This window comes from Nelumbo lutea, chromosome 7 (assembly GCF_056320005.1).
Source record: "Nelumbo lutea isolate HS-2025 chromosome 7, American lotus-T2T, whole genome shotgun sequence".
Taxonomy (NCBI): Eukaryota; Viridiplantae; Streptophyta; class Magnoliopsida; order Proteales; family Nelumbonaceae; genus Nelumbo; species Nelumbo lutea.
In genome coordinates, this window is record NC_142690.1 from 37,887,857 (window position 1) to 37,901,231 (window position 13,375).

Here is a 13,375-nt window from a genome sequence, read left to right on the forward strand (position 1 = left end):
GTATCTTTATATAACTATATTTTGCAAAACCAAATTTCAAACACATTTTAAATCCACAGTCGGCAGTTTAAGTTTCCATCAGAGAGAGTGCATTTTCCTGATCATTCACATTGTCTGACAAAGGGGTTGATTCTGTCACTATGATCACACACTCACATGAATTCTCAGACTGTCCCAACAAACACGGGTATTGACCCCTCTAAGGATCTCACTGATTGGTATATCAAAGACAGCCCAATCCGACATCTAGTACAGTGTCATAATCGAGTGTAGGGGTTAGGTGTAATAATACAGTTTTTCCCATCTATCTCCAAGGTCTAGGGCAATACTGGAATTTTGGTCCGGTTTAGGGTTTCAAGAAAACCCACACTGCATGTACCTCAGGTCTCACCCTAGTAGCTAAGGCAAGCCACCTCAACCAATTTGGCAGTACATCAGTGTCAACCATGGCAGGATAAATCTCCCAAAATCTATCCAACAACTGTGAAGATTCTAAAATAACATGAGTCTCATATGTGTCCAGTTTAAGGGAATTAAATATAAACACACCACAATAACATGAATCAAATATGTACTTTATTCATTTATAATAAATGTCATAATGTACATCATGATGATTGGAGCTAATGGCATACACTATCTAACAGCTCCCACTTGCACTTAGGCCCAATCGGGTACCAACCGGATTCCCATACTTTCCACGTGTTTCTTAAACACTTTCTATGTTGGTGCTTAGTCAATGGGTCTGCTACATTTTCATTGATGCTACCTTTTGGATCAGGACATTCACTCTTACAACTATCTCCTATAGTACATGGTACTTCCACTCGATGTGCTTTGACATCAAGTGGGCTCGTGGCTCCTTAGCCTGAGCAATGGCTCCAGTGTTGTGGCATGCTGTCGTAGGCACCCAAAAATAAAACCTATACCCATGAAAATAAAATGTAGTAGTGAGAGTAAGGATCGTTCCCACAGAGAGTATCTAAACTGAGTTATGTGCTACATGAATCAAAGATGGAGGAGGGGGTGTGTGTAATGAAAACCAGATTTGGAAAAAAGAAAATCAGGATTAAAAAGAACAAAATTTAAATGGGAAGCAAGACAATTTAGAGTGTTGTAATTAACCAAAAGAAGGAATTTTTGTCTAGGATAACATCCACTATCAAATTTTCACTACTGCTCATCGATGCAAAAATAAATCAATTCAGACTTTGAATATTCATCGTAGGAATTATTTTCCTGCAACTTCTTAATATCAGTTAATCGGAAAACAAGTGATCCTCTTAACCCTTACTACTGAACAACCCCTAAACAAGCGTTAAAGATTTAATCCAGCAATAGCATTAAGCATTAAAGATCAATGAAGTTAAACAACACAAGCACAAGCGGTTGCATTTAATTCAATCGAGTGTCCTTCCTAGGATCTAACAATTTCTGACGCAACAAATCATTAAACCCTAGTTGCTTCACAGATTAAAGGGATCAAACAATTATGGATTTGATATCTAATCTAGCAATAGATTGTAATGAATAATAAACTAGCAGGCCTTCCTATCAATCAAACGAAACAATCATAGATATAAACATAGAAGAACATTCGATATCCAAAGCATGAATTAAACAATAAAAACCAAATTCGATCTCACAGTTTGGTGAATTTTGAGGCTTCTGCTTCCTTTGACCAAGTACAAGAGTTTTAGCCATGCATGGCCATGGTCAAAACTCCAAGAAAATCAGAGAATGGAAAAAGAGGGGTGAAGAGAAGAGAAGAGAGGTTTGGCTGCTCCTAGTCTGCTTGCCTTCTCTCTAGGGTTTTCTCCCCTTATCTACTTCCCCCAAGAGAAGCCTACAAAATCTCCTAAAATTCATCTATGTCAATCTACAAGTCTGACTTATCCAGAAAAGACAAAAATAAGATAAAATAAAGTTCTTCTATGAGTGGGAGAATGGTGAAATCGCGGATGAAAACTTCAAGTCTAAGGAATGTCTTCAACACATCACCAATGCAGTTGCAGTGAATTCGGGCCCAATTTTTCTCTCGTTTCAGTCTGAATCTATCAAAACTTAAAACAGAAAAGTTGTGAAAATTTTTCTTATCTTTCCAACGCATCTTGAATCATCTCAATCGGAGTCCTTATGAGAGAGTTATGCTCAATCTATCACACAACGCTGAAACTATGTAAAATGACCCGATTAGCCTTATTTCTCACCTAACGCCTCCTTTCGTGGCTTAAACCAAAATATAAGAATTATGAGTGCATTTTGGCATAAAATAAACATAAAAGGATAATTATTAAGGAAGAAAAATATGATATTTTTTGTTCTCATCAAATCCCCCCACACTTAGACCTTGCACATCCTTGGGCAAGACAAAACTTAAGCAAACTAAGCATACTATTCTACCAAAGTTAAACACAATCTTCATCTTTTTCCACAAATATTCTAGGTTAAATTATGCAAACCGTTAATTAAATATGACCAAGTTATACATGAATCATCCATCCACCAATCCAATTTTTTTACTACTACAGACCAAGTAGTAAACTAGGGAAAACAATTTTTTTATCTCCTCTTTTTTTTTCTTGGTGAAAGTGAGTGCATTTTATGCTCCGTCCTGCTGATTGAATTGCTGGCTAGTAGGTGCATTTTATGCTCCATCCTACTATTGAATTGTTTGGTTGGTAGGGGCATTTTATAGTCCACCCTACCAATTGAATTGCTTGGTAAAATATTTACCCTATTTACTTAAACCTGGATTTAGGACTAGCTTAAAAAGGGAGTGGCCTCAGGTGAATCCTGTATTCCCTAATCATATTCCTTTACCAAATTCACAAGATTTGTCCTAGAACACTACTTCAATTGATTCCAAAAGAGTTAAGTTTTTTTTTTTAGAACAAATGCAAAAAAACACAACCTAAGTTAAATTTTGAAACGCAACCTAAATTCTAACCTAAATCCCCTCCCCCACATTTAAAACTTGCATTGTCCACATTTAAAACTTGTGGTTGCAACTTCTGGTGCTTTCCCCTTCCATCCATCATGGGTGGGTTCAGCCTTCTTTGTGGTTGACAGGAAGGTTTTGCTTGCTCTTCAAGTAAGATGCGATGCATGCATGTAGACGGGTTGATTCCATTGATATCCGCAATCATCCAACCAATAGTTGTCTTATGCTCCTTGAGAACCTGCACAAGCTACTCTTCTTGTGGTGCACTAAGGCTACTGAGATGATTACCGGTAATGTCTCTCCATATCCAAGGAATATGTGCTTGAGGTGATTAGGGAGAGGCTTCAATTCTGGAATGGGGGCTTGCAAATCAGCATTCAGCATTGGCTCCTCTTTCTTAAGATGCTTACTGATGCAAACTTCTAATCCATCCTTTCCATTAAGTTCGAAGATTTCCTATGCCAAAGAATCAATCGCATCAACAGAACAAATAAGAGTATCATCAGTAGGATATTGCATGGCATCATAAATATTAAACTTGACAATCTTACCATCAAATTCCATGGTGCCACTATAAACATCTATCTTAATCTTGTATGCTTTTAAAAATGGTCTTCCTAGCAGAATAAGATCTATCAACCAATTGAATCACTACACCAGTCTTATTCAAAGGTCCAAGTTTCAAAGAAGCATATATAGAATATGGCATGACAATAATATAAGCTCCTAAGTCTATCATGGCCTTCTCAATTCTAGTGTTACCTATCATGCAGGGGGTAGTGAACATACTTGGATCCTTGCACTTTGTAGGGAGTTTTCTTTGAATAACTGTAGAAACATTCTCCCCTACTCTCACCTTTTCACATCCTTTTAGTTTTTGTTTCCTCTTATGTATACACAATTCTTTCAGGAATTTAGCATAATGGGGTACTTGTTTAAGAGCATTAAAAAGGAGAATATTTTCCTTGCATCTATGAAAAGTCTCATAAAAATCTTTATACTGTTCATCTTTTCTAGAACCTACTAAAGCATTAGGAAAAGGAGGTATCAATTTATAATCAGAAAGAGGTGGAAACTTATGCTTAGGTACTTCATCATCGGGAATGATATCTTTCTCCTTTTCTTGGTTCGGCAATGCAGGGGCTGCCCTTGCTGGAGTTTCAACCTCTTCATCACTTCTCAAAATGATTGCACTTGCATTTTCTTTTGGGTTCACAATCGGTTGAGAGGGTAATTTCCCCGAACTCTGCGCCTCTAACTGATTAATTACGATCACCATTTGGCCCATCTGATTATGCAAACGTTGGTTACTGGCCCTTGTCTCCTGCTGAAATTGCAAAGTGTTAGTGGCAAGAAATTTGACAATATCCTCTAAAGACATACCTGAATCAAAAGTTTGGGTGGTTGCTATCTAAGGGGGTGCGGCTAATATTGCTAGAAAGTCGGATGATATTGCAGGAAACTTCAGTGGTTCTGTGGATTCTCATAGCTGAGATTGGAGTGATCCCTGCATCCTGGATTATACGTGCTCGAATAGGGATCATATTTCCTTTGCGGTTTCCCTGGAAAACCACCTACCGCATTTACTTGTTCAACGGGCTCCTCTTGAAGAGTTGGGAACATATCAATTGGATGCCCTACTACCAAACATATCCCACAAGCCTTCATCGTTTGCATTTTACCTACAACCATTTGACGAACAAGGGAAGTCAGACTTGCAATTTGTTGTTCAAGGGAAGAGATATTTACCTTATTAGCATGCTTTGATGGAGGGTTGAGCCTATAGCTAAACTGTTGAGAAATGGCCACCATGTTTGCAATCAGATTTCTCGCAGCTTCTGGGGTTTTATCCACTAAAGCTCCTCCACTAGCAACATCAATCATACTCCTATCAGTGGAATGAAGACCCTCATAGAAATACTAGATAAGTAGTTGCTCACTGATTTGATGATGGGGGCAGCTTGCACATAAATTCTTAAAATATTCCCAGTATTCATGAGGGAATCCCCATTGTATTGCCTTATACCGCGGATTCCTTTTCTGATATTGACCGTCCTTGAAGCTGGGAAGTACTTTTCTAGGAATAGCCTCTTCATCTCGTTTCATGTGGTAACACTCCCGGAAGGTAGATAATAGAGTCAATCCTTAGCCGAATCCTTCAGAGAAAATGAGAAGGCTCTCAATTTGATTTGCTCTTCAGTTACCCCCATGGGTTTCATGCTTGTGCATACCACGTTCAGCTCCTTCAAGTGCTTGTAAGGATCCTCACCTACAAGACCGTGGAAAGTAGGCAAGAGATGTATCAGTCCAGATTTAAATACAAAATTAGCATCAACATCTAAAGCAGGCCCTTTTAAGGTTCAGTTTCCAGCCATGATGTCCTCTTCTATCAAATCAAAACCGCTAACAGATAAGGAATCAAGATCTGGATTGTTCTCTTCAGAATGACTCCAAGCCTGCCTCCTTAACCTGCGCAAAGTCCCTTCTATTTCTGGATTGAACTGCACATTACCTTCCTTAGAGAATCGGGTTACAAGCATAAATTAAGGAAAAACTAATAAACCCTAAACAACATACCATAAAACAAATAAAAATAAATAAAACAAATCTAGAATGATTAAATAAATAAATAAATGAATAAAATAGAAAATACTCTACTCTAAAACACAAACAATTGAAGTGATCTATAATTTTTTTTTGAAAATTCAAAAACAAAATAATGATCACAAGAAGCACAAAAACTGATTAGAAAAACTCCCCGACAACGGCGCCAAAATTTGGTGTGTTGTCATAGGCACCCAAAAATAAAACCTATACTCGTGAGAATAAAATGCAGTAGTGCGAGTAAGGATCATTCCCACAGAGAGTATCTAACCTGAGTTATGTGCTACGTGAATCAAAGATGGAGGGGGGTGTGTAACGAAAACCAGATTTGGAAGAAAGAAAATCAGGATTAAAAAAAACAAAATTTAAATGGGAAGCAAGGCAATTTAGAGTATTGTAATTAACCAAAAGAACAAATCTTGGTCAAGGATAACATCCACCATCAGAATTTCACTTCTTCTCATCGATGCAAAAATAAATCAATTCAGACTTTGAATATTCATCGTAGGAATTATTTTCCTGCATCTTCCTAATATCAATTAATCGGAAAACAAGCGATCCTCTTAACCCTTACTACTGAACAACCCCTAAACAAGCATTAAAGATTTAATCCAGCAATAGCATTAAGCATTAGAGATCAATGAAGCTAAACAATACAAGCATAAGCGGTTGCATTTAATTCAGTCGAGTGTCCTTCCTAGGATCTAACAATTTCTGACACAGTAAATCATTAAACCCTAGTTGCTTTGTAGATTAAAGGGATCAAACAATTATGGATTTGATATCTAATCTAGCAATAGATTGTAACAAATAATAAACTAGTAGGCCTTCTTAGCAATCAAACGAAACAATCATTGATATAAACATAGAAGAACATTCGATATCCAAAGCATGAATTAAACAATAAAAACCAAATTAGATCTCATGGTTTGGTGGATTCTGAGGCTTCTGCTTCCTTCGACCAAGTACAAGAGTTTTAGCCATACATGGCCATGGTGAAAACTCCAAGAAAATCAGAGAATGAAGAAGAGGGGCAAAGAGAAGAGAAGAGAAGAGAAGAGAGGTTCGGTTGCTCCCAATCTGCTTGCCTTCTCTCTAGGGTTTTCTCCCCTTATCTACTTCCCCCAAGAAAAGCCTACAAAATCTCCTAAAATTCCTCTAGGTCAATCTAGAAGTCTGAATTATCCAAAAAAGACACAAAAATAAGATAAAACAAAGTTCTTGTGTAAGTGGGAGAATGGTGAAATCGTGGATGAAAACTTCAAGGCTAAGGAATGTCTTCAACACGTCACCAATGCAGTTGTAGTGAATTTGGGCCCGATTTTGACATCGATGCCTTCTGAATATATCAAAACTTAAAACAGGAAAGTTGTGGAAATTTTCTTTGTCTTTTCAATGCATGTTGAATCATCTTAATCAGAGTCCGGATGAGAGAGTTATGCTCAATCTACCACATGGCGCCGAAACTGTATAAAATGACCCGATTAGCCTTGTTCCTCACTTAACACCTCCTTTTGTGCCTTAAACCAAAATATAAGAATTATGAGTGCATTTGGGCATTAAATAAATATAAAAGGCTAATTATTAAGGGAGAAAAATATGATATTTTCCATTTTCATCATGTTGTCACACAACAATGGAATGGGTGATGTGTTGGAAGGAACTACTCCTAATTTTTAAATGAACTTTTTCATCATTATGGATTCATTGGCAGCTTCACTTGCGGCAATGTACTCGGCCCCGGTTGTGGAATTTTCTATGGACCCCCATTTTTTGCTTTTCCAGCTAACTGCACAGGACCCCATTGTAAAGATATCCTTGTTTCTTGGACACTTCGATTTAATCAGACTGTCATTGTATCTAATTGTCTAAGGAGGCTACGATGTAGCATCGGGCAAGAGAGTCTTTTTCTTCCCATTCTTGATATTTCCTCCTACGGGCCTCAGAAGCCCTATCACCCGGACTATCTAGAGTAGGGCTCTTAGCAACTTTGTACAATTTCTTGGACGTCAGAACCAACATAAGGTTACGATACCAGTCAACATAATTTGGGCCCTTAAGCTTATTATCATCCAACAGTTTGGCGAATTGTTTGTTTACCATTTTTGATAAAAGCCAAAGTAAGTATTAGTCTACAACCTAATTTGATTCATGTTATCTACATAGATATGGATTTTAATCTATGCTTCATTTCCATTTATTCATCTCTAACATTTTCCTCCCATCTCAGTGACAGAGACTGCAAACTATGTCTCTAAAAATGTGTGAAACCACATATAGTGAATGGAGCCAACTATTTTATCCATATAACCCGACCACTTTCTATGAAGGATCACATCCACTCATCTCATGAGATTTCCCTTTGGCCTCTATCAGACATGGTTCATTGCCATTTTAGGTTAAACCTTTCGGTCCAGTAAGTGCTTACCCATCATATTCGTGAATGCCATGATACCATGAAAGTCTTCTATTTTAGGATAGGCCCCTCCCACATCGGTCTATGACACCTATCATCTTATGAAACAATCCAACAGATCCAGCAGCAAATAGATAGCCAAATTTTGTGGTGCATCTCCTCCTTATTGAATTACCCATCTTCATGCTAATGATGGAAGGCCTTTAGAGAGTTCATCATATAAATCTCCTGATCACATGCACTTGTATTTCAGTGGAGGTAATGAAATATTATGCCTTAGTTTTATTTAGGTCAAACCAAAGTGGTTGCCACTGACTTTCTCAAAGCCAAATTTAAATGGGCCTTAAACGACTAGGGTTCCGCATGGTTCTTCTTGGGGAGGAAGTTGATGTGGGGCCCATCAGGTAGGAAGATCATCCAATGATCTTATGGATACCATGGCAATGATGTGCTTTCAGCCATGGTGTGCAAAAGATCCACTATCGAATTAGCATGGACCAAGTGCTTATGGCCCATGTACATAGCACATCACATGCATGAAACAAATTGATCCAATCAATTAAATATCTATAAAACCATAAATTAATTTGATTAAATTAATATCAGCCCAACAGAGCCCATAATGTTATCATATAACATTATCTAGGTATATGGATTGTATTACAAAAGGCAATTTGGCCCATGTAGCTAAATTAGGGCTCATTCAATTATATCATATTAAAATTGGGTCTTTATAGAGGTGGTCCGAATTAAAACATGAAGTGGGCCATCAACCCTCTGGCCTAAATCAAATTTGGATCAGAAAAACCAACCCCATTGAACCAACAATTCTGTCCAACCACTTTGGACCAAATCTGGTACAAATCAGCCCAAGTTTTGGTGTCCAATTCAAGAATAATGATCTAAAAAATGAATAAATTCAAGATAATCAAATTAACAAGAGAACAAAAGCAGAGGGTTGCACTGTGATTTTCTTGGACATCTTGAAAACTTGCGAAGAACAGTTAATCACAGATTGCAAAATAGATATATGCAAAATCGCAAATCACAGAACTTCTTTCTGCGAAATCTTCTTCTCCTCTATTGCGCACTCCAGCAATCTCCAGATGGAAATAAAATAGACAAACCTAATTTCTTTTTTTATTATTACATCACATCAAATTCTTATAAAATTTGTCAAAAAAAATTATTTACTGACCAAATTGAATAGAAAAGAAATAGCAAGGTGCGCCAATCTTGGCACCAAAAGGATTCGATCTCCATCACATGTTCAGCCCACATATTCAAGAAACATTTACAAAAAAAAAATTATAAACATGGAAGAATAGTAAAGATTTATTTTCCAGATCATCCGCCCATAATCTGGGAACCAATTCCCAGAAAAAGTGCTAACTACGCAAATCGGGTATAACGCCTTCTGCCCATTTGCACAAATCTAGATCTGATCTAATTTGGTTCAAGATTTAAACCTGGCTCTGATACCACTAAAGGGATGGGAGATCCATCATATGGATGGCTGAACCCTACAGGAAGGTTGGGTGAAATTTCAAAAATTTCTTTACTCCCATCTTGGAATCCTATACCCAATTTAGAAAACTGCATTTTCAAGGTTCGTTCTTGTAACCAAACCGGACAAAATCTAAGACCAAGATTAGGGAGAGATATACCTGATACAGAATCCATGCAAAATGTTCCTCCCAACATAGGTGCTCATGCCCAATGAGTGTACCAAATCCTCCCTCCACTGAAGATGACACGGCTAAGGATGAGGCAGGATCAGTAGGTTGTTCTTCACCAAGAACTTATGATTCTTCAGCAAGAATCGAATGGGGTAGTGAGCACAAATTCAAAATTCTTTCTTCTAGCAAGAAACAATATCAAGATCAAATCTTCATCAGATCCAAGAATTGGAGATCGAACAGGGTAGAGTGGCAAGAGTAGGAAGAAAAATAACTGAAGGCAATATCAGACTAACTGAGTTGTCTTCTATAATGTCTATGTGTCTTTTTCAGGTCTGCCATGCTCTCTATTTATAGCCTTAAACAAACAACCTACTAATCTGATTAGGAGTCTCCTGATCCAAATCTTTATTTGGATCTGGACTCTTTAAGTGATAAGGTTAACCAATTATCTTATCTGTAGATAAAGATCAGTTATTCCTAATCAAATTAGGAGTTCCTTAATCCAAATCTTTATTTGGATCTAGACTCCTTAAGTGGATAAGAGTTATCCTCTTATCCTTATCTACAGATCCAAACCCAGATCCACCCCTGTTTAATTAATCCAATTAACCCAGTTAAAAATGGGCTTTAGGCCCATTAAGGTTTCTAGCTCACTTCCTTTTAATGCTAGCTAGCTTGGCTCTCTTTGTATGGCATGGGACCCTAACAGTGATCTACACATCAGCCACATGGGTTCAGCCTAGCCTCTGTTACAAGGCCTGGCCGAATACACTGCTGAATACAATGAACCCCTGAGTTCATCACTATGGGCTCTTAATGGGCCCAATATTTACACTAAATGGTCCTTGACTCCAGCCATCTTATGAAGGCCCAAGGACTGTGGATAGATGCAAAATTAGTCCATCAGGTATGAACCTCAATGGTCTTACACTTAACCTCTCAGGCTTTAATGATCAAACACTACCCAACAAGAGAGGATCTCTCCCCCGACTGCAAGGTACAGTGTTGCACTCTACTCACATGGATCCTGAGAATTAAAACCTTTTGCAAACATTTTGAAATCATAATATATATAAGTATATCTCCATATAACTATATTTTGCAAAACCAAATTTGAAACCATAATATATATAAGAATAATTAATTCAAAAAAACCCACACTACATGTACTTAGGTCTCACCCTAGCAGCTGAGGCAAGCCACCCCAACCAACTTGGAAGTACATCAATGTCAGCCTTATCAGGATAAATCTCCCCTAATCTATCCAACGGTTGTGAAGATTGTAAACTAACACAAGTCTCATATGTGTCCAGTTTAAGGGTATTACACAGAAGCACACCACAATAACATAAATCAAATATGTACTTTACTCATTTGTAATAAATGTCATAATGTACATCATGTTGATTGGAGGTAAGGGCATACACTATCTAACACCTATGGCTTTACCGACTTGGTTGCATTAACATAGAATGTATCACATGGTTGGTAAAGGATGGTCCTTTGGATGACGAAACGACCATTTAACCATAAGCCAGAAAGATCAACAGACATGCTTGACCTTATACATACTGATGTATGTGGTCCCATGAATGTTTGGACACGTAACTAGCACGTTTATTTCATAACATTTACTGATGATCATTCTCGGTATAGTTATGTGTACCTAATGAGACACAAGTCTGAATCCTTTGAAAAGTTCAAAGAGTTCAGGCAGGAGGTCGAGAAACAGTTGGGGAGACACATTAAGGTCCTTCCATCAGATCGAAGAGGTGAATATCTCTCTGGCAAATTTTGGGACTACTTAAAGGAAAATGGTAGTATCATAACTAGCTCCTCTTGCCACACCACAGTTAAACAGTGTTTAGAGTGGAGGAATCGAACTTTATTGGGTATGGTCCAATCACTTCTCGTACACTCGGAATTACCTACACCCTTTTGGGGTTACACATTAGAAATTGTGATATACGTGCTGAACCAGGTTCCAACCAAATCCGTTCCAAAGACTCCCTATGAGCTTTGGACTGGTAAGAAACCAAGTGTAGGACACTTGAAGATTTAGGGTTGCCCAACACATGTCAAAAGAACAAGTGCTAACAAATTAGAATCTAAGACCAGTCATTGCCTATTTGTAGGTTACCCAAAAGGCTCTGTAGGTTATTTACCCTATGACCCAGGAGAGCAGAAAGTGTTTTGTAGCCAAAATGCCCATTTCTTGGAGGAAGATTACATCCTAAACAATTATTGTCAGGAAGTTGTTCTTGATGAGGAAAGCTCAGGGGTAGTGGGAGATGTCCCATAAGCTCCGATTAATGACGAACCTATGAGATCTCCCCAAGTATCCAAGCCTCCAGTTCATTATATCTATGACCAAGAAAGTTACTTGGTGGAAGCCACGACAAGTGAAGAGGATCTTGTGACTTATATGGAAGCTATGTTGGACATAGATTCCTTGAAGTGGGTAGAAACCATGAGATCTGAGATGGACTCAATGGAGGCCAATGGAGTCTAGACTCTAGTAGATTCACCCCTTGGGGTAAAAGCAATAGTTTGCAAATGGATCTATGAGAAGAAGAAGGGCCCCGATGGTAAGGTTGAGACTTATAAGGCTCATCTTGTGGTGAAAGGGTACACTCAGAAAGAGGGAATCGACTATGTGGAAACCTTTTTGCCCATTGCCATGCTTAAATCTATTAGGATCCTGCTACCTGTAGCAGCATAGAATGACTACGAGATTTAGCAAATGGATGTCAAAACCACGTTACTGAATGGAAATCTTACTAAAGATATCTATATGCAACAATTACAAGGTTTCATAGCTGCAGATCAGGAACACGTGGTATGTCAACTTAATCGATCCATATATGGACTTAAACAAGCTTCTAGTAGCTGGAAATCTGACTTGACTCTACTATCAAATAGTTTGACTTTGAGTAGAATCCGGATGAGCCCTGTGTTTATAGGAAGACCAATGGTGATAAGGTTACGTTCTTGGTTTTGTATGTAGATGACATTCTACTCATTGGGAATGATGTAGGAATGTTGACTATGATGAAATTATGGCTTTCGCAGCAATTCTCCATGAAAGATCTTGGAGAAAACTCTTATATCTTGGGACTTCAACTCTATAAAGATAGATTGAAGAGGATAGTAGGATTATCCCAACCTACTTACATTAACAAAATAGTCAAGGATACAGTATGGAGAACTCCAAAAAAGGAAATGTTCCTTTCAGGCATGGAGTTACTCTCTCCAAGGGAATGTCTCCCAAGACACCTGAGAAGATTGAGGGCATGAAGGAAGTTTCCTATGCCTCTACCGTAGGGAGCATCATGTATGTCATGTTGTGCACTTGGCCAGACATTGCTCAAGCCATGAGTATAGTAAGTAGGTACCAATCTAACATAAGGTAGGATCACTGGACCACTATAAAAACATTCTGAGATACCTTCAGATGTCAAAAGCAGTTTTGTCTGGTATTCGATGGTTGTTTACTATAGATCCTAGGGTATATTGATGCTGATTTCCAATCAGACCCAGATGATAGAATGTCTACATCTAGTTGCATCTTCACTATGGGGTCCTGAGTAGTAAGAATAGTAGCTTTTATAACCCAAGATGAGCACACTGCCATAAGTGAGGTTGCCTAATGAATAAAGGTGTTCATTCTAGAATTTGGAATTCAGTGCATCACCCATTCCACAATTGTGTGACATCACTTAATCTATG

The 13,375-nt window shown here is 38.1% G+C and overlaps 1 protein-coding gene across 1 annotated transcript; it reads right to left on the bottom strand.

Annotated features, from left to right (window-relative positions):
* Nucleotides 1-3,400: 3,400 nt before the first annotated feature.
* LOC148846129 (uncharacterized) lies at nucleotides 3,401-4,325 on the bottom strand. The gene is made up of 2 exons (XM_088955930.1): nucleotides 3,734-4,325; nucleotides 3,401-3,576 (listed from the first exon to the last, which is right to left on the bottom strand). Exons 1-2 carry the CDS (start codon nucleotides 4,323-4,325, stop codon nucleotides 3,401-3,403), a joined length of 768 nt encoding a protein of 255 aa, XP_088812056.1.
* Nucleotides 4,326-13,375: the final 9,050 nt, after the last annotated feature.